At 52.2% G+C, this 21,594-nt stretch overlaps 2 protein-coding genes across 6 annotated transcripts in view; one reads left to right on the forward strand and one right to left on the reverse strand.

The window, feature by feature from the left end:
• RGL1 (ral guanine nucleotide dissociation stimulator like 1) overlaps positions 1-9,366 on the forward strand; it is a 257,819-nt gene extending 248,453 nt beyond the window's left edge. For all 3 annotated transcript variants that reach the window (XM_074349938.1, XM_074349937.1, XM_074349936.1), the window contains 3 exons: positions 659-913; positions 5,106-5,220; positions 7,692-9,366. In XM_074349938.1, the coding sequence (XP_074206039.1) occupies positions 659-913; positions 5,106-5,220; positions 7,692-7,879 (558 nt within the window). In that variant the 3' untranslated portion in view covers positions 7,880-9,366. The remainder of the gene's footprint in view (positions 1-658; positions 914-5,105; positions 5,221-7,691) is intronic.
• Positions 9,367-16,151: 6,785 nt separating this feature from the next.
• Positions 16,152-21,594, reverse strand: part of COLGALT2 (collagen beta(1-O)galactosyltransferase 2) — a 123,752-nt gene continuing 118,309 nt past the window's right edge. For 2 of the 3 annotated variants that reach the window (XM_074349940.1, XM_074349939.1), the window contains 2 exons: positions 20,824-21,030; positions 16,152-19,377 (listed from right to left, as the gene is read on the reverse strand). In XM_074349940.1, the coding sequence (XP_074206041.1) occupies positions 19,101-19,377; positions 20,824-21,030 (484 nt within the window). In that variant the 3' untranslated portion in view covers positions 16,152-19,100. The remainder of the gene's footprint in view (positions 19,378-20,823; positions 21,031-21,594) is intronic. The other variant, XM_010954958.3, reaches the window with a different exon arrangement.

The following is a 21,594-nucleotide window of genomic DNA, read 5'->3' on the forward strand; positions in this document are numbered from 1 at the left end:
TGTGTTCGTACCGCAGGCTGGGTCTCGGCGGCGCCCTTGCCCTGTGAACCCGGCCGTGGAGTCAAGAAGCTTGGTGCTGGCGGTGCCCCAGGTTCCTCCGCAGGAGAAAGGGAGGAGTGGGGCCAGGCGACCCCCGGGGCCCCTTCCTGGGCTCCTGTTCCACGCAGAGCTGTGTAATCTGTGGTCCTTAGTTTAGACACTTCTAAAAATATAGACATTTCTCTCCTGCTCCAAAATCTGGGTGTGACGTGGTCAGGATAGCAGTGATCTCTGTGGGCAGGTCGTTATCCTGCTCAAGGCGGCAGCACCGGGCTTTCCTCCGGCCTGGAGAGCCGCCCACGTCTTTCCGCAGCCCGTGTCGCCTCTAGTCTCTGCTGCCCCCTGCTGGTCAGCCTCCTTCAGAGCAGCTAAAACCCCAAGTGAGAGACCCACCTGGCGTCCCGATGCCAGGTGCTTGGGCCAAGTAGGGTCACTGACAGGCGTCTGCCAGGGGGATGCGCACACCAGGGACGAGACGCGTGTGCCCTGGGCTGTTGTGGGGGGAAATGACTGACTTTATGAGCCTCAGCATCTGCCTCTGCTGAGAGACGTGCGAAGCGCGCCGTCGGCCGGGGCTCTCACGGCTGCCTTTCCTCCCGGGCTCTGCTTGCCCTTCCAGCTCTCCGAGTCCTCCTCATCGTGCTCCTCCATCCACTCCATGGACACAGCTTCCTCAGGGGTGTCATCCGTGACGAACCCCGTCTCCTCCCCGCCGTCCTGCAACAACAACCCCAGGGTCCACAAGCGCTCAGTCTCCGTGACATCCATTACCTCCACCGTGCTGCCCCCCGTTTACAACCAGCAGAACGAGGACACCTGCATAATCCGCATCAGCGTGGAGGACAGCAACGGCAACATGTACAAGAGCATCGTGGTAAGACCGCCCCCCCCCACCCGCTAGTGCGTGCCGCGTCCGTCTGCGCACGCGGGTCCCTGCGCACGAAGGCGCGTCCCGTGTGCAAACGCCCGCGTCTCCCGGGTTACAGACTGGTAATATTTATATAAAGATCGGAGGGGACTGGGTACAGCTCATGGTAGAGCGCCTGCCTAGCATGCACGAGGTCCTGGCTTCAAGCCCCAGTACCTGCATTAAAACTAATAATGAAAAATAAATAAATAAACCTGATTACCTGCCACCCACCAAGAAAATTAAAAAAATAAAATAAAAAGTGATGTTACTAAAAGCATGCACGAGGTCCTGGTTTCAAACCGTAGCACTTCCATTAAAAATAATAATGAAAAATAAATAAATAAACCTAATTACCTCCCCCCCCACCAAAATGAAATAAAAATAAAGTGATGTGACTAAAAAACAGAAGGAAAAAAAGACATTAAATAAATTAAATTTTTTAAAAATCTGCATGCCATCAGTGAGTATAGGATATAATTCTTACATTTTAAAAGTTGCTGAAACTTACTCATCCAGGTCAGTGTCACCCTCTTCAAAACTGTCACTCAGGATGACTATATAAGAGTATTGCAGAGAAGATGCCACGGCTGCACGCCTCCTTGCAGATCTTCCTGTGGGTTTATGCGTCTGTGTTCGTCACTGAGCTGCCATGCCTTCTTAGCAGCATCCTCCGTGGTGGCAGATTTTTCCCCTTTGGTCGTTTGGAATCAGACCGAGTAAAGTGGATGATCAAGTTGGACGTATGGTTTGAGTCCATGAGGAACTATACTTATAAATAAGAGATTGATCTTTTTGAGCATCTTGTAAAGATTGTGTGTTCTGAGCACAGTACCCAAAATATTTTGAAATACATGCAGGGCCTCTCCTGGTGTGTGAGGTCTGATGTGTTTATGGCAAGAGGAGACTTACTTTGTAGGACATCACGTATTGAAAAGCAGACTCTCCTTTGTAGAAAAATCCTGCATCTCACGCCATCTTCCTCACTTGCCTTCTTTGAGGGCACGTGCTTACAAGCCCAGCTCTGAATGACAGAAGTGACATGGGGGTACTGTCTTTTAATATCTAAAGGAAAGCTTTATTAAAGCATTCACTGAATCAGCAAAATATTTCTTGACTTTTGAAATAGTAGTGTAGAATTCATTGGGCCAGACTTTAGGGACAGGAAGATGAATGGGACATTTCTGTCTTTGAGGAACTTACAATCAAAAGGGAGTCATAAAGCATTATTTTAAATCTGCTAAATATTCCGAGGTCAGACTGGGTTTTGAGGGTCCCACGTGAAGGAATCTGCGTTAGTCCTGCGGGCAGTAGAGTCTTATTGAGGGCATTTATGTAGTGAGGACACTTGTTCTCTAGAGGAGTGACTGGCCTTGTGCAGAACTGATGCAGGAGTGCAGGGGGTCGGCTGCAGGTGGGGAAGAAGGTAGCAGCTGCCACCATGTTCCAGGCAGGAGATGATAAGGGTTCGAATGGTGCTGATGTGACTGCAGACAATGCGGAGTTTTGAAAGATTTTGATAAGGTAGAATTGTAGTCTCCATCCATTTAGTTATCAACTTTTTGGTTACTGTTGTGGGGAAGTGGAAGAGGGAGGAACTAAAGGCTTTCCAGGCAGCTGGATGGTTGGTGGTCCTGCCAAGTGTGATGTAACCACTGGAGGAGGAAGTGTTGGGTGCACTTAAATCAGAGGTACCACCAGTAGGACATCCAGATGGCATCACCAGGTCGATGGTCAGAAACACAGGTTGGCGTGAGGCTGGTGCTGGGGTCGGATGCTGGGAGTCATCCAGCCCCCCGACCCCCACCACCCAGTGGATGCGGTAGATGTGGTCATGCAGGGAGTGACGGTGGGCCGAGGCAGGACCCAGGGGGTGCATCTCTAAAGCAGCATGCTGAGCCAAAAAAAAAAAAAATACCCCCAAAAAGCAAAACAGAAAAACCACCCCAGGCATCCTGCTGGAGTCTCATCCTTCAAAAACAGGCCTAGCCTGTAGCGTTAGAAAAGTAACCTCGGGTCAGGTCAGGTGTTTTGCGTTCCTATTTAAGGTGCCTGAAGGTGACATCCACGCTTCATTCAGGAGCGTAGCCCCCAGCCACGGTGTGGTGGTTACGCATTTGAAGTGCAAAAGGTCCACACTGAGCTGGGCTTTGAGCGCAAGATACACACGAGGTTTCAAAGATTGACAACAGCAACAGAAGAACGTGAAATTGATGATTCTTGTATTGATTGTATGCTGAAGGAATGTTTTGGATGTATCAACTTCCCTTTTGAAAAAGGTTTTAGAAGTGGCTACTAGATGTTTACAGTAACAAATGAGGCTCACGTTTACGCATCCGCGTGGCAGCGCTGGTTCAGCCCATCAGCGCAGGGCTGCCTGGCTGAGCTGTGAGTGCTCTCTGATCATCAGGCCCTCCCAGCAGCTTCAAAAGTACAAAGTAACAAACACTCAAGGGTCCCTGGCCATCCCATCCTTGTTTGCACATACCTAGGGAGGTTTGAGTTAAGTTAAAGAAACTACGCGTAGCCTGGCTTTCTCCGTAAGCAGGTTTAAAGGTGACATCTTAACACTGACCACCTTGACCCAACAACCATCCCCCAGGCGGTGGCCTTTTCCCTCCAGCTTTAAGCTCCTAGTCCAGTTTGATCTAGCGGTGGGAGCACTTCCTTTAGACTATCAAAAACCATCTTTCCTCCTTTAGGATGTTCTGTGCATCCACCTCTCCCTTATATAAGGATGTGCCAGGTGTTTTGGTAATAGACACCGGAGCCAGGTCTTTGCTGCTGACAGAGGCGCCCGTTGTAACGCGTATCGTTTATTGACTCACAGATACAGCCGCTGCCCCAGACCAGGGGGAGGCATGCGGGCCTGACACCCTCAGGCTCAAAATGACAGTTCCTTGGAGGAAATTAGATTTCTTCTTCTTCTTTTTGGCTGTCTTTCCTCTCACCTCCTGGTGAGAACAGCTTGTGTCTTTAAGTAAGAATAATCACCCGAGGGCTGGTACCTGAGTCAGCCCCCTTTTCCTGTTGCTCTGAACACCCTGAAAATGGCTGGTGATGGGCAGGGATGAAGGGGGTAATGAGCGAGACGAGGCTTTACTCACACTTTATAAAAAATGTTAGATTTATTCTTTGTCAACACTTAGCTCATTTTGATTGAAGTTATCTGTGTAGACCTTAAGTGTTCAGTTCCTTGGGTTCTAAGAACTACACCCATACCCATATGTACATATGTAGCTACGTATGTGTATCTGTGTCGCCACCACCCCCAGTCTGGATAAAGAGCGTTTTCCACCCCCCTCTGCAAATCCCCTTGTGCCCCTTCCAGTCAGTCCTGCTTTTACCTCAGTTGAAGATAAGCTTAGCTGAACTCAGTCTCCTAACAGCACAGGTTAATCCGGCCTGCTTTTGAAAGAACAGACCCGCAATCTTTAGTGTCTGGTGTCTCTGGCTCAACGTGGCGTTGGTGAGATGCCCCACGTGGCTGCCTGTTTCGGTTCTCCGTTCCCGGCACCCCCCGGGCCGCGCCCTGTCATGATTGCACTGCGGTGTCTTTATCCTCCCTGTTCCCTCGTGGATGGAGAGCCAGTGTTGGTTCCAGGTGGGGCTGTTGGGAATCAATGTGCTGTGAACACCTGTGGACGAGTCCTCGTGTGGACCTGCGTTTTCATTTCTCCTGGTGAATTCCTAGGGGTGGGGTTCCTGGGTCCCGGGTTCCCTTGTGCTGTTGGAAATGGTCGGCCTGTAGGGCCGCGGCCATTCCTGACCCCCAGGTGCTGGACCAGGGCCACAGCAGGAGCTTGACAGGTTGGGGCGGGCTTTGGCCCAGGACTGAGAACGTGGTACAGTTCTCACAACACCCTCCTATATAGTTTTCCATCGGAACCTCAACCCGTGTGGGGAGATGGCAAGGCACTCAGTCTCTCTGTTTCTATGGGGGAAGACACTGTGGCTCTGAGAGAATGGGCGACCATCGTCTTTTGGCCTCTGAGGGTGGAGCCAAGACTAGAACCCAGGAGTATCGGCTCTTGGTCGGCTCTCATTCCACTGGGCCGTTTCCCCTGGAAAGACACAGGACTGTAAGAATAAGGTCAGGAAAACTCTTCCAGGAAACGTGAAGCTAAGCACTTTACCAGCCTTGCCACTGTCTTTCCAGCTGACGAGCCAGGACAAGACTCCGGCCGTGATCCAGAGGGCCATGATGAAGCACAACCTGGACGCGGACCCCGCGGAGGAGTACGAGCTGGTGCAGGCCATCTCAGAGGACAAAGGTGGGTGCGTCCTCTCTGGGCGGGCTGCCCCCGTGTCAGAAGACCGAAAATGGCTACAGTGTCTTTTTCAAATGGAACCAAGTCAGGGTTTTCAGTTGGGCAAGGGTGGAGTTGTGTGGGGGCCCATGCCATGCCCTCACTTGTAGAATTAAGCATCTCAGTTGACCCCCAACAACCCTTGGGGTTTTTTTCCTACAATTTTGTTGCACATCCCTCCTCCGCTTCTTTGTAAACTTCCCTTGTCGAGCGTTCTTGGAGGAAGAGGTCCCTCCCTGCGTCAGGAGGTGGGGGGTCAGCGGGCGCTGCTGGGTCTTTGCAGATGGGCACGCACCTCCTTTACCCCATGATGTGTGTCTAGGCTGCGTGCGATCCTGAAATGTAGCAGGTCCTGTGATAATTTCACGTGGTCTTGGTTAACCATTTATGACAGTTTGGCCTTATTCACGATCCATCTTAGTGCAGCGAAAGCTTCTAACACCAGAATTTGAAGGGGTTCTTTTGTGAGGTTGCCTCATACTTACTGAGGCAAAGAACTGGTGAGCTGTGAAATGCTTCGCTTTGCTAGGAATCCATTATTTAAAGATTTTTTTTTTTAAATGAAAACTCTGGGCAAAGAATCACCCTGATCGTATCTACTTGCTACCCTGAACTGGGGTTACATTTGGTGAGCGGAGCAGGCATGCTGGTTAGTGACCCGTCTGTGCTGTGTCATCATGGAAAGTGACTCAGTCAGAGTAAGTCTCTTTTCCACGTGCAAAAGGAGCAGCAAATACTGTTGACTGAGGCCAACCCTGTCTACTGACAGACCCAACACTGGCCAGTGCGAGGGTCCTAATGTAGGGCTGACCCACGGGCGGCCCCCCTGCAGTGGACACACCTCACACAAGCTGGGCGTGTGGGAAGGAAGCGGCTGTTCACGCGCCATCCGACCCACAGGTCGCCCGGGGCCGTAACTTGGGCCCAGAGGAGGGAGCTGAAAGCACAGAGCAGTGATGTCCTAGAGCTGAAAGGCGACGGCCTCTGACAAGATTCTTTTTCAACCAACTCCCTCTCGGAAGTTTTCTCCCTGACCCAGCTGAGCCCGACCTGGGTGGGGGACAAACCTTTCTCAGCTGTAAGATGTTTGTTTAATGTAGTTACTGCTGAAAGGCTGAGCATAAAGAGTGGGCTCCTGAGTTTTACCATCTTGCCTACAAACCAGCGCTAAGGTGGGGCCGGTGGGTCTGAAGATGCAGGAGCCCCAAAGTGTGGCCGGGGCCCAGCCGCGTCCCCCAGCTGTGTGGTGTCCATCAGGTGGGCCGCCTGACCTCCCCAGGCCTGGGTCCTTGGTTAAACTGAGACAACACCCTGCCGGCTCCCCGTGCATCGTGGGGCGAGTGCGACAGGAAATAACGTGCCCGAGAGGAGGTGTGCTAACTGATACGCAGCTGGGAGTGAGCAGCTGCTGAGCCGGGAGTGTGTGGGCAGGAGGCTGGGGACACTTTAACAGAGTTCTTCTTCAAGGAACATTTGTGCAAAATGCACCAGAGTCACTTAGGACCTGACTGCACCAGTCTCGCTGTAGAATCTGTGTTTCATGAAGCTGACTTGGTTGACTTAACCAGTTCCGCAGTCAGGTGCCTCCGCCGGTTCCCTCCCTCCCTCCACTGCCGCAGAGCCAGGCTTGTGGTTTTATTTTCTTTATTTCTTGTTTGTGTTTTTAGATACCCATTACCTCTGAGTGCTAAATAGTATATAGACCTTCTTTTAAAAATACAAATGAATATAAGTCGCTTTATTCAGTAAGTTCATATTATACTTGGAATTTTAACCCTTGTTCAGGAATTGCAGCTGCCTCGATGGGAGCCGTTGAAGCCGACGACAGTTTAAATGTTACAGATCCTCACTGTCTTGTTTATATTCAAGTGTAAGCTCTTGGTGGAGCAAGGCCTCGTATGGTGTAAATACTGGTTTAATTTGGGGTTAACTTAAAAAATATTTTGATATTCCAAGTAGAGGGTTCTGGAAAGAGCTGTAGACTTTCTGCCTTTTCCCTGCATCATTGGATTCACTTAGGTGGTGAGAAAACCTTCATAGCAGAGTAGAAAATGGAGCCCAGAGGAAGGAAACTGGGCTCTGGCCCCAGGGCTGCCACCTACGGCTGCGTCCTGGGAGTGTCGCCTCACTTCTCTCGGCCCCTGTTTCGTGCCTGCTTCGTTCTCGCTAAAACAGTCTGCATTTGGACATTCAGTCCGTGGCTTGAATTTCTAAGATTGTATTGTATTCACACTTAGGTTTTTAAAACCGGGACTAGGATCTGGGGGGAGCGAGGGGTGGTCTCTGTCTGGCTCCGTTCCCGTCCCAGGGGCAGAGGGCCCTAGACCCAGCCGTGCGCCTGGCCGCAGCTCCCACCCGCCGCGCTCAGGGCTGGGCCGTCCCGCACAAGCCGCACAAGCCGACCACCTCCTCTTTCCTTATCTTTTTTTTTTTAGAACTCGTGATCCCAGACTCGGCGAACGTCTTCTACGCCATGAACAGCCAAGTGAACTTCGACTTCATTTTACGCAAAAAGAACTCTGTGGAGGAGCAAGTGAAGCTGCGCAGCCGGACCAGCCTGACGTTGCCCAGGACAGCTAGGCGGGGCTGCTGGGGCAGCCGGCACAGCAAGATCACCCTCTGAACGGAGGCGCCGAGCGCCGCTTCCTCGCCGAGGGCAGCGCGGGGCCGAGGTCAGGCCGTGGTGGTCGCAGCTGCCACCCAGCGTTAGCGGATCGTTGGTGAAGTCAACAGATATTTACTGAGAACCTCTGGTGTGCAGGGCATTCTTGAGAGGCACCGTGGGGAAATCGGAGACGAATGTGAATGAGAAGGATGAACGATTCGCTGATTCTCGTTGACTTGTTTGACTGAAATGCAGAATTATCCATGTTTATAAATATATAGGTATGTACACATATTTGGTAGGTATGTGTATATATAGATATATAAATATGAGGGGCTTATGGGAGGTTCTGGACAATGGAAAACCATATTTGCACAATGGCCTGGGAAGTCGAGGTCACTTTTTACAGGGAAATAGAAGAAACTGAGAACCCTAGTCTCATACCTTCCAAGTAAATGGAATCAACCCCAGGAGTACAGCGTGTCCTTTGTGCCTGTGTTACAAGAAGTCCAAGCTATTTTTGTAAAGGGGGAGGGTTACTTTCTCAGTCATGTGCCACCAGACAAGAGCAGCCACAGAGGCGGGAGCTGCCATGGGCTGGACGAAAGGCCACTGCAGAAAGGGTTTCTATGAGCCAGTGGCTTGTGACCTGTGCTCGCGTCGGCCACTGTCTGCCCCCCCCAGGGAGGGCGAGGGGCAGCTGCGGAGGCCCGTGACCCGCCGGGCCAGCCGTCCTGACGCCTCTGGAGGCAGCGCGAGCCCATCTTGATCTCTGGCCACCGCACTGCGTTTCTCCCCTTAAATAGCATTATCACCATCATTATTGCACAGACAGCCATGTTCTTTGGTAACCAATCAGCCAGAAAAGACAGCGCACAAGAACGGTGACTCACCCGGACTCTGGGCTGCCGCAGAATGCCACTACCCCACTGTCTTCTCCGATGGCCCTTTGCATGTGACACCACGTCTGCAGTCTCTTGCCATCTGCATTGCAGGCCCTCTGTATTATGTGCAATCTGTTCCTCAGGTGTAGACATTTGTACTGCAGTTGACTCTGATCACACGAGCCTGTGCGGTGTGTCTGAACGGTGATTTGCTGCGTCAGTAGCCCCTGGGCAGACGCTCCCTGCCGACAGCAGGGCCCTGTCTGTGCTCGTTCACGTCGATGGCATTCCTGTGCCTGGTCGCGGGGAGAGGAGTGGGGCTCCGTGGCTTATCCAGATCATTCCTAAAGAGGTACATTCTTCCAGATGGAACCCGTAACTTTTGTTTTCAGGTTCCCATGCTGGGTGTCACGGTGTCATTGTTAAGTGACACTTCGGTCTCGAGTTACACCATCACCCTCTCCCTTCCGAATCTGAGCTGTGCTGGGGTTTGAACTACAAAGCCATACGTGCGGGATGTTGACGTGTGTAACAAGCACTTTCAGAATGTTGTCCTTTTTAAGAAAAAATTCTCAGAATACCAGTTTTTATTCCAAAAATAAAGAACGAACCCAGATATGACGTGCAGATTGTAATGTGGAGCTTTCTTTCCCCCGTCCTGTAAGACAGCTCCCAAAGGTTAGGGGAGATTTGTGTTGCGTAAATAGCCATACGAAGTCTGCTAGAAACACCAGGGAAAGTCAGAGATTTGTGTCAGTGGGCCAAAGGGTGAGAGTGAGCCAGGAAGGCCTCAGGTTTCTCTTAGGTCTTCCTAGATCAGACTGTGCGTCGTGAAGATCGACTGGTTTCAACTAAGTTGAAAAGCACTTTTTCCACTCGTGAGGCTTGGTCCGAATTGCGCTTTGGTTCTTGGAAAAGAGATGGCCAGGGTGCTATACATCACAGAGATTGAAGTAAACGTAGCCTCAGCCTGAATTTCTTGGTTTGAAAGTCAAAAAAGAAATGTGGACCCATCAGCCTGTTTAGGGTGTGGCTACCAAGACATACATGTTGTTCCCGTGTGCTTGCCACATGTATTTATACTGTATATGTAGAATCCAGACTTATACGCTGCAATGTAAAATATATATGTATTTTTCCTTTTTTAAAGACAATGGAAATTCCAAGTAGATAAAAACATAGCATCATTTATTTAATGCCACTTTAATTGTCTTAAGTTTGTCTCCTGGGGGCCAGCCAGGTCATGCTTTTACCTGCTCACACGCTTGTCTGTCTCCATCATCTGTTTACCTTCTGGTTAAATTAATAAACTGGTCTGGGTCTTGGTTGGCATGTGCTGCCAGGCCCCGAGGGGTCTGGAGTGTGAATCTGGTGGATCCGGGTTCCGGATGTGTCAGTGAGCGTTCTGGAGGCCCACTCTGGCTCGGCTGTGGGGAGCAGAGGGAGAGCCAGCGGCAGCGTTAGGAGGGCGCCTCTCCACTGGCAAGCGTCCTGTGCATGCAGGGGAGAGAGTGACGTCACAGGGAACGGCCATCAGAGGTGACACCTTGCTGGAGCTGTTCTTAGCAGCCGTGTGGTTGGGGACACTTCAGATAAAGTCAAACTTAAGAGTTCAGCTCCCAGGGCGTACTTTGCCTTGCTTCTGACAGCCTTTTCCTGAGTCTCCATTTGTGACCATCTGCATAATTCTTGAAACCATCCACCGTGCTCTGGACGCCGGGGGTTTGGGGTTGGGGGAGGAGAGAAGGGCTTCCCAAAAGGCGGTCGGACTGAGGCCAGCTTCCCTCAACAGATGCGCGCTGTCATTCCATTATATTACTGCCAAAAAAATGCATTCCTAAATGGAGGCAAATTATCAAATTTTCTGGGCCCATGGGGATTTTGGAGAGAGCCAAGTAGGTATTTTAATAATTGGTAATATGGGCAGGAAAGAGGGATTTCTATCTTTGGCACTAGGTGACTATTTGTAAGGTCATTTGAGACAATGGTTTTCCTTGTTTTGCCTTTCTCCAGAAATTGAGCTTGGTGACTTTGCCTGAAGGAAGAGTGCCTTAAAATGTCCTTCTTTGGAGACTTCAGATTTGCAGCGCAGGGCCACTGAGAGGCACAGTACTGTTCCATGTCCTGGTTTCAGTGGTGTCGAGAAGCTTCCCTGACGCCAGTCCCCTTTTGGACAGAGCCACTGCAATGCCGCCAGTTACACCTGGCGGTTTCCACGGTTCCCCTGTGAGAAGGGGTCGCCATTGTGGTTTGCATGGCTGTTTCCCTTCGGGTCTCCGTTACAGTGAAACTTCCGGAAGGGGCGCATTAGGCTAGGCTGAAGTAACAAACCATGGAATCCCAGTAACTTGCCGTTTTGCTTTTCACCAGGTCGCAAGTCGTGCACGTCAGGCAGCACTCCTTAGTGGCTCTGCCATCTCAGATTTTTTTCCTTCAAGTCACAATGTTGGGAGAGAGAACCCACAGATGCTCCTGACTGACTTAGATTTGAGTGACCTGTCACTTCCATTCCCAGCCCGTTGGCCAGTCCTCGGCCCCGCCCTCAGCGCAGGGGACCCCTGGAGTGGACGTGCACCTCCGTCTCTGCACAGAGGAGTTCTGTCTTCTCACTAGAGTGCTGGCCTTGCTCGCATCCCCACAGTCACATGGTGTTAGGAAGAGTTGGCAGCGAGGACCGAGACAGGGGCTGCACAGAGCACAGGAAGGGTTGACGGAAGAGATGCTCAAAGGAGGAGAACATACCAGAGAGTAATTTAATTTGGGTTCAGGTTAGCCTTACAGAATCTAATTTTTAATTTTTAACATGTGGTCACCACCAATTTATATGCTTCTAATGTGGTCCCCGCTTTGACTAAACTACAAGCTGCTTTACAGATGTAGATGTAGGTCAAGTTTTTTTAAAAATCTAGGAAATTGAAAGTGTTTACACACAAGCCGTGCAATCAAACAGAAACCAGGCAGGTTTAGTTATCTTAGACTCCAAATTGAAAAACCACCATTTGCTGTGGATTCTCAACATTTCTACCCAGAAGACTGTGTTTAAGTAATTCATTTATTTGACAGTTGTAAGAAAAGTTAAATACACAGGGATTCCTCAGAGTTGGAAGGCATCTTACAAATCATGTAGTCGACCCCCTCATGTGACAGATCCCCAGCCTGTGGCAGAGCAGTTTAGCTGCCACAGGTGAGGGCTGGGCTCTGAGCTACCAAACCCCACCGTGAGGGTGTCACGCTGGGCTGGGCTTTCCTGACACATACACAGCCTCCTGGGGCTGAAGAGAATGCCTGGGGTCTGGTGCCGATCCCCAGGCGTCCAATCGTGTGAATTTACACAATGGGCATCTGGTCAATTCTTTAAAGTTTCCAAGGACAGCTCTCCTGCTGGAGGAAGCACTGTGGCTTCTTATCTTGAGCGTCATTCTGGGGAGACGGGCCTTAAGGATCAGTGTTACACTGTGACTCGGCGCCCAGCTAGGAGAACTCCATGACGCAGCCGGCCTGGGGTCGGGTGGATGGAAAGCAGGATGCGAGCGAGTTTAAAGGAGTGGACGTGACTGAGGCGTGAGCACACCTGGCTTGGCCTCTCTCTACTGAGTTATCAGTACCAAGAACTTTGTCACACGCTTCTCAGGAGAAATCATTTTTATTCCCACCTCTGTTTCACCCCAAAGCAACATTTTGTGCTGTAGTGCCAATCTCTTACACAGAGGCTACTGGTAAATCAAGTTGAAAAAAAGAAAAGACAGTGAGTGGTTTAAACTGTTTCTGGATTGCTCCAGCCTTCAATAAAAATAACAAGGCACCAGTTTCAAACTGGGAGAAGCACTCTGAGACTGTCACCTCGCCCCCAGATGCCCACTTCGGATCATTGTCTATACGATATTTGACATCCAAGCCTCCAGCAAAATGTCAGGGAATCAGGCTGCTCAGCTGAAAAAAAATCAGTGTATGAGATTTCATAGGTGAGACGTAAACAAAAGGGTTAGAGTTGCAAGCTTATTCATATATCAGATTGTGTGTGTGAAAAGGAAGCAGGAGACGGATGGAAACATTAGCTATCAGAGGACAAGAAACGGGACAGACTCCCCAGCAGCTCTGCGTGGATGCAGGTAGGTGTGGGCGGGATCTGCCTGCCTGGTTCTGGCTCCCAGGCCACTTACTGTCTTAGGCAAGTCATTACATCTAGCTGTTGCCCCGTCTAAAAAGTGAGGTTCAATCACTGTTCCCACCTTCTGAGGTTCACGTGGTAGGAGATGACACAGCCCAGGTGAAGGGAGCAGCCCCGCCCTGCGCTCCCTGTGCGAGTTCGCCGCTGCCGTTGCTGGGATGCTCCTGGCCTGGGAGGAGGGAGTCCAGCTTCCCTCCCCGCTGAGCGGCTGCAGGGGGGACGGGACCCCTCGGAGGCGGGACTTCAGGCGCTTGAACAGCAACCCTGGGAAAGTCGCGCTGCTGCTGCTCTGGGGAAGGACTGACTCACGGAGTTGGAGGACAGCCAGGGCTCCGCTCGCTCCACAGCCGTGGCCCAGAGGCCCACCGAGAGGGGCGCGTGGGCCCAGCGTGGCCCTGACCACAGCGCCTCCTGGCAGGGCTGTGGCTGCACGGGGCCCACACTGGACAGGCTTGGAAGGGAGCCGCGGGCCCCCCGGGGCGCAGCCCTGAGCTGGAGCAGCCCGCCCAGAGCCTGCGGAAGTTCCCCGTAGCGTCCCCACCTTCTCGGGTTCCCTCTGCGGTTGTGGGGGGACAGTTTTCTCACCAGAAGCCAAGCCCCCGCTCCTGGGTCCACCTGGACCTGGATCCTTCCTGGCAGGATGGGGCTCTCCGCTCCGACTCTCGCTCTGTCCCGGGAGGACTCACATGCAGGACTGTGAGTTGCTGCTGTTCCAGACACTGGGGGCGCTGGACAGCCCAGCTGTTCCTTAGCAGGCTGTTCGGTGCCCTTCCACCTTAGCCTCTCCCATCGTGGCAGGTTTGCAAGGATAAAATAGTCACTTTAGGGACCAGGGTTGTCCCTTCCGTTCCAAGCCTCCCTTCTACTATTTTTTTCCCCTCTGGGTCCCTCCCTTCTGATCTATGCACTGACCTCACTTCTCCACTGTTGGGCCTGAATCTGTTTTCTTACCCCCTGCCCTTGCTCCTGGACTCGCATCCGTGTGCTGTGCCCTGGAAGCCACCTCTCTCCTCTCCCTACTAATTCCCCGTGGCCTGCAACCCTCAGCTGCCCCCTCCCCGCTCAGCTGTGGGCATGGCTTCCTCCCTGGGTCCATCCTGAACAGTGATACCCCTTCAAGTCTTCACAATTCATGCTGGCATCGTAAAAAAGTTAAAACCCTTCCGACCACACCGTCAGCACGGACATTTCAACTCGTCTGGGGGTCTTCCCCAAACTGCTGATTCCCCTCAGGAGAGGACACCTTGGCATGAGTTATTTCCTAAGCTGCTCTGAAGAACGGAGAGAGAGGGCTGCCCGGTATCCTGAAAATCAAGTTCCCCGACGACCAAGAGCCCAGGTTCTGTCCAGCCTCCCCCAGAGCGGAAGCATGCAGAGGAGCCGCCTCGGGACCAGCAGGGGCTGTGTGTCCCGACATGGAGATCTGGTTAAGTACCCATTCCAGAGGAAGACACGCTGAAGAAACTCCAGGGAGGGGCAGAAAAATAAACTCAGTAAATTAAAAGCAAAGAGAAACCAGTGCTCGGAGATGACCCTTCATTCTTTCCATCCCTTTTGAGGGCTGACGGGAGGATGGCTTTGGACTGCGAGCAGCCTGGCTGGGGTGGCGGGAGGGACCTGAGCTAAGGTGGTCTCAGTACCGTGCACCTGCGGGTGGAGGCGAAGACAGACCGTTCCAGGCAAAGTCGCAGACCAGAAAGGAAGCCTCTCTCCAGCTCAACAACAGAGTTTAATGGAGCCATTCCACCACTTGCCTGGGAATCCCGTTCAGTATTTAATAATTCTGTCAGTCTACGGCCATACCACCCTGAACACACCCGATCTCGTCTAATAATTCCGTCAAATTCTCCCCGAAAGCTCACCTAAACTCTTTGTGCTGAAATGCAAGCCATCGCCCTCGATCTGTGTGTGTGAGAAGAGAAACCATTTTTTATGTAATCTGTTGTAACACGATATACTGAAACCAGCCATTTCCAAGCAAAGACAAAAAACAGAATGACGTACTGGTCCCCACAGGCCATGCTCTCGCCCTTGCCCCAGCCGCCCTGCATCCACTCGGGGCTGCCAGCCGCCCGCTCGCAGGCGGCCCCTCACAGGTCACTGCTCTCTCCTCCGGGCTCTCCTCTGCTGCGTTTAATCAGAGCATCTCCAGGGGAGGAAGGTTCTCGGTGAAATAATAAACACAGAATGTGGACGGAATGATTACCTCCGAGGCTGCCCACGCTGAGCCTTCTGAACGCCTCACCCAGGACACGCCGTTTTCTTAGCAAGTGACCAGCCTCACGGTAACTGACTTGGTAATTGGTTAATTCCTCGGTGAATTAGTTTCTTGTCAGTCAGAGACCACTTACTTGGAGAGAATGTCTCAAAAGCACGCTGGAGAAGCCTCTCGGGAAGACCGCCTTCCTTTTACAGTTACTGATTCGAGGGATTTGTTCCAACTGTAAGGGAAAAGGTCCCCAAGTGTGTAGCAGAATAGGGGGTTTTTTCTTGTTTCCGACACCAACTTCTTATTGGAAATCTCTGCGTCATCTGTCAGGAGAGTCACCCGAGCTAGAATTCCCCCAGGAACAGTGGCCTCTGCAGTCATCCTGCTAGCCCGGGGTGGGAGGGTGGGAGGGGAGCCCGCTCCCTTGCCATCATTATGAGGTCTCAGGATTGTTTCCTGTCATCAACTCCAACACACTCCTGACTCTTCGGTCCTGCCCAGCTCCCCACCCCGCCCCAGGAAGCCCTTTCAGTCCCACACCTTCCCAATGTCCAGACAGCATTCCCACCCGCTGTGCCCAACCCCCCTCCCTCTCCTCAACTCCCATTCTTGCTCCAAAGCCCAACACGACCGCCACCTTCCCCGCAAAGCTGCCCCCGGCGGCCCTCCTCAGCAGGGCCGGGTTCCCTGGGGTCCTACGGCCCCGTGTTCCAGTCTGAAGGACAGCCATCCAGTCTGCACGGCGGCTCCCTGGACCACAGACCCCACAGCAGGTGGGGTCTTTCCCAGACCTCTGAGCACCTCAGCGCCCCGCACAAGACCTGAAACAAGGCAGGGCTGACACCTGGTTTTTGAGGTTTGGGGGGAGCTTGATCTGAAATTCAAGGCATTACTGAGGCCAACATGGGTTCTCTTTTTTTTGCCCCAAGACAAAGCCCTTTGGCCTTAGACCAGCATCCCAGTGTCTTTTGATGAATGGACAGGCTGAACAATAACGCAGAGACGCAAGATGCACCCTCCCTCCCCCGCCCTCTCCCACTGGGACTCCTGTCTGTCTGTAGCCTAGAACCCTTTTTGCTTCCCCACTTCTCTCCAGCAATCTAAAGCACCCCTCACTGCACAGGAAGGCCGGCGGCCACCCTCTCTTGCCGTGGGGGCTGCACAGCATGACGGTTGTCTCTGGCCTCCCACATCCTTGGTCCAGTGCAGACCTGGGAACTCCAGCAGTGCTGGTTGCTGATCAGCGTCGGAGGAACCAAGGGACCATCACAGTGTTGCACTTTCTTTTTTTTTAATTTTTCACAAAGAGCTCTAGAAGGCAAGTCGTTTACCACGTCCCCACCCTGACAGGACACAGTGTGACAGACTGTATAGGACGCTGGGATGCCGGCTCTGTCTTGTCTTCCAGAGTTCCTGCAGCAGGGCCCCGGGAACCAAGCGAGGCCCAAGCAACATGTCCTCTGCGTGTCATGGACACTCAGTCCACACTCAGCAGCACCGGCACTGCTGACGTCAGGGTCATCCGTCCAGAAATCCCACCTTGGATCTCAAGATACAGAGAGGGAGCCAGATAGCAGGGGTCCAGACGGAGTCTAATCTCCAGAGGCCAACAGCAGGTGCCGTGGCTGGAGGCAGAGTCCTCCTCGGACACTGCGACGGTCAAATGTCCCGACTTAAGGCTCTCAGGCGGGAGGCGGGAAGGATAATGAGGTCAAGGAACCCCTGGGGTGCTGAAGAGACGACTTTGAAAGAAATGCTGGGCCTGCAGTTCACAACACTCACAACAGAAGAACACTGCGTGGGATTCTAGACCTGAGTGGAGAGAAGCACCCAGGGCTGACAGAGCCAGAACTTTATTCACAGTAGAACAGTCCTAAGCTAAAGTTCTAGATTTTATGAACAACGTCTTTTAAGAATGAGAATTCATAAACCCACCAGACCAGCTGATAGGGAAAAAGAAAAAAAAACAAAACCACACCAATGTTCTCTATTAAACAACGCCACACAAAAATCAATTCAACCCTCCTTCACTCCCAGTGCCTCAGCCTCCGCCCACCCCGTTAAAAAATCATGAAATGCACACACACTTGCACACAGTCAAATACACAAACGAAGTACAAAATACCCAAGGACGCCTCAGCAATTGCCTGGGGGTTTCGCTAGCTCCCCAGATGGTCTTTCTGTTTCTCTAGGGGGAAAAAAGAGAGCCAAGCTCTGCCGGCTTTGTCGAAGCAGTAAAAATCAGAGTCGGCCGAGATCACCTTCCTCAGCCTGCTGGCTCATTGGTCAGCGCAGAAGAACCAGCCACAAGGGAACAGCGAAGGTCGGGGCCGGTGTTCTGTGGGAGGACGCTGCCCGCTTGCCCTGCAGCCGGGGGCCCTGACCGGGGGGCAGTCAGCTTGGTACCACCAGCAAGGCCACGGCGGGTGCTGCCCCAAAGCATGAAGCTCAGGTTGCTGGCCCTGCAAAGCCTAACACCAAGGACACCGAGAGAGGAGCGTGTGTGGATGGGGTTCCCGGGGAGGGGGTTTCTGGAGGCCAAGTGTTACTGCTTGTGGGCACAAGAACATAAACCAAAAATCATCGTGAGACATCCAAAGATCGCAGATGGCGGAGCTGAAGAGGTAAAAGAGATGATGCAGTCCAGCTCTGCGTTTTACATGAAATCCACTTAGAAGCAAAGCAGAGAGGCGGTCTGCCCGGGCTCCTGCCTCCCAGGGCTTCCCTGGCTGTCGGCTTCCATCAGTTGATCAGCCCGTTGTTTCTAACCAAGTTCTCGCACCTGCAACGGAGACTCGTTTGTTTCCGGAAGGTCAGACTCTCCCACTCAGCAGGCCTCCCTGTGAGAGTCAGGCTGGGAGACGCAGGAGAACCAGATCCCCGACCCAGGGTGTCCACACCAGATCCCCGACCTGACCCAGGATGTCCACACTGACCCCTCCCCAGGGGGCGGTGAAAGCTTGGCACACCTGTTTCGCTGCCTCTTCCTGCAAACATTTCCCCTACATTTTGTAAAATAAATAATTCAAAATAGAATGAAAATCCCAGGCAAGGACAGCTGCTGGCCTAAAAATGTGCTCTGCCTCTTAACAGTGACTCATAAAACTCACACCTGCAATTCATCCCCAGGCTCAGGTGGAAGGGAGAGTCTGACCTACGGCACGTGACCCCCTGGGACAGGAGCCACACACCAGCCCTAACCCCTTATATATTAAATTTATCTTCATAAATAGAGCACCCCCACCCAAGTGACCACAATAAAGAAGGCCAAAGTTTGAGGGTTTTCCTCAAATATCTACACAAACCCTCAAGTATCTACCAAACTATATCCACATGGCAAACGAGACACCTCTTTGAGCTTCAACTGCCACGAGAGTCAAAGGCCACGTCTCAGACAGACCCAAACGCCCATCCCTGTCGGATAAGGAGGACTAAGATGCAAAGCTCACTTTGCAGGGAGGCTCATGACCAGTGCCTTTAAAGAAAAAGCCCAATTAAATTGATTTTAAGTGATCTGATTCCCCGCCCAGCCACCCAAACTTGGAACGTATTCAAGTTTTCAAGGTCACATCTAGGACATAAAACGCGCCCAGCAGGCCAGATGCGGTCCCGCTGGCTTGGCCGCCCGGTCTACCCATTTACTGATGTGACAGCGTGGGGACGGCCTTTCCTTCGGACAAGTCCGAGCCATACTGTTCGACCTTGATGTGGGAGCCAGTGTCACATGGGTGATGAGCTGAAGGGCAAGGCGACTGGACTGAAGTTCATCTTAACAGTTGCCATAAAGCCTATTTTCCAGTCACCCTAGGGAATTCGGGTTTCGTTTCCCTAGTCTCCTCCCCTGTCAGAAATATATTAATTTGGACCATTAGACCACTCTGGTTAGATGGCCATCATGACACTAAAAAGAAACTGGAGCAAACCCGGATGAATAGCCCATTAGGAAAACCAAAGGGTGGTGAAGCCCCCGTGGAGAATTCATAGCTCATCTTTTGAAGGCACAGTGTCCAGGGAGGTTGGTGGTGGCAGGGCCTCTGTGTTCTTGCCACCGCGGGGGATGTGAGCTTGCTTCCGGGACTTCCAGGCATGTGTCCTGTCCCAGTCAGTGGCCACCGTCTCATTGTCCCAGATGGTGGAGGTCTCCGTGTCGCTCAGATACCCCGGCTGGCCTGTGTAGTGTGTCGGGTAGATGAGCAGCGGTTCTGCGGAGAAGGCTTTCAAGTCTCTGGACTCGTAATGCTCCATGTACTCGGCTCTGAGAACGAGAGAGGAAGGCGTGCTTGCACAGCAGGAAGAAAGAGCCCTGCCTGTCACCTCTTACATGCTTGTGGATTCATTTGATTGTTTAAGTTGTGTTCTTTGTGGAAAACCTTCATCTATAAACACCACACAGTCTTCTTTAAAAGCTTTCAAATGATCTAAACAAATACACACAAAAAGGGTCAGGTAACCTCTGCTGTATTTGGGTAGACTAGTTTAAAAAATGAATTTCGGGTCTTACTCTAAAAACGTATGCTCTGTTGGACCATCATGATAAATAAGTGTGACCACTTTGTAGAAATGCCCTGTTCCTGGAGTAATCAGTCAGACGGCTGGGAGCCGGACGGCAGCGGTGGGGTGAGTGCGCGGTGCAGGCTTGGAGGATGCCTGCGAGGGGGAAGGGGAGGGAGGACCTGGCCTCCCTGTCAGGGCTCCCGTGCAGATTATACGGGGCGACAGCTGCTCGGCTGCTGGCCAGTGAGGGCACCGCTGGTCTTAACTTCCTCTCTGTTAAGGGGATGAGGGTTGACCTCCATGTTTCTGCTGGGTCGCAGAGATAAAAGTCAGTCTCCCACATGTTGTCCATCTTGACTGAGGACGGGAGACCAAGTGAGGAAGATGCAGGACAGGACAGCTCAACTGCAAAATGAAGACCATCTCATGAGGAGATCGCCCAGCAACTGAGAGAAGCAGCCGAGGTCAGAACTCGGTTTCCTGCTCCATTAATGAATTTAGGAAGCACTGATTGAGCTGCTGTTCTGTGTAGAGTTTGGACTAAGCTCTACGGACACAGAGATAAAAGACTGTTCCTGCCTCAGGGGCTCACCGGTTAGTGGGGAGAGTGACACCAGATCATCAGTCCCCACGTCCTTGAGAAGCGTTAGGTCAGAGTGAACGCCTGGGCTTCGGGAACCCGAGCGCCACACTGCCTTCTTGTATGGACTCCCTGCTCAGGGGCCACCTCCTCTCTCCCTGAGCCTCTAACGCATCTGCGATCGCAGACATCACAGTACATCACGGTGACTGTTCACGATCTGGGTTCCCAACTAGCTTGTGGGCCACCGCCTGGCCAACAGCACACACAATGGACTAAGAAACGCGCTGAAAAATCTGAGGTGCTTAGGAAGACAACCTTCACCTTGAGGGTATGGATTTACGGAAGTAAGGAAGGAGGAGAAGACTGAGCAGATTACGTCCAGTTAAACGACCCACTGGGGGTCAAAGAGGACTCCTACGCAGGACTCGTGACTCCTGCCTCTTCTTCCCCGTCTGGAAAAGGGGATGATCACTCACGTCAGCCTCTCTGGGTCACGACTGTGGAAAGATCATTTGGGAAGGCAGCACCCCTTTAAAAATGCCAAGCGTTACCCAGAAGCCAAGTAGCGTAATTCACAAGTGGGCTGTGCTCAGAGGGACAGGCGGGCAGCTCAGGGCGACTCACACAGGGTGCTTGTTGTACATGATCGGCAGGAACTCATCCACCGGCAGCATCTTCCCAAACGGATTGGCTCCGACCAGCTTCTGCGCTCCCTCCAGGGAGATGGCGTAGCCCAGCGTCCAGTAGGAGTAGTCGGCTTCAACCAGATGCGCCACGTGGGGCACGGCTTTCTCTGGCCCTTTCACTTGCATCCTCTTCCTGCCAATGTAGCTAAAAGGAGGTGGGCGGGGGGAGATTCCAGTTCAAGTACGAGACATCCACGAGAACAGATCACAGCTTTGCACACACTTGTGAAAGCCTGGACCAAGTGTGTCGCATACTGAACGCATCACACGAGACACATCACGTCAACCATGGCTGTCGTCGGCCATCAGTGGGCCCATTTCGCTGGTTGCCCTTATCAACACCCCAGCTATTTTTGCCTGGCAGACTATTCAAGCCTGACTGTTGAGATGTAGAGAGATTTAAAAGAAACTTTGAGATCACTTCTCAAAGACAGTATGGGACTTCCAGCTGTGCTCACAGAGGTTGGAAGGGGACAAAAACGGCCAGATGTGAGAATCTGGAGTTTGCTTTTGAGTCCCCAGAGTTTTCGCCTTCAGTATTTCCTGCACAGCTCTCCAAATGCTGGTGGTAAACATACCACAGAAGAGGCCGTGGGGAAGACACAGCCTGCAGTAAAGGAGGTCGGAACCCAAGAGGGGCCCAAGGGGGTTTCCTCGGGAGTTGGGGGGGGGCATAAGGCATGACAACACCTGTGGGCCTTCTCCCCTT

This window comes from Camelus bactrianus, chromosome 21, assembly GCF_048773025.1.
Source record: "Camelus bactrianus isolate YW-2024 breed Bactrian camel chromosome 21, ASM4877302v1, whole genome shotgun sequence".
Taxonomy (NCBI): domain Eukaryota; kingdom Metazoa; phylum Chordata; class Mammalia; order Artiodactyla; family Camelidae; genus Camelus; species Camelus bactrianus.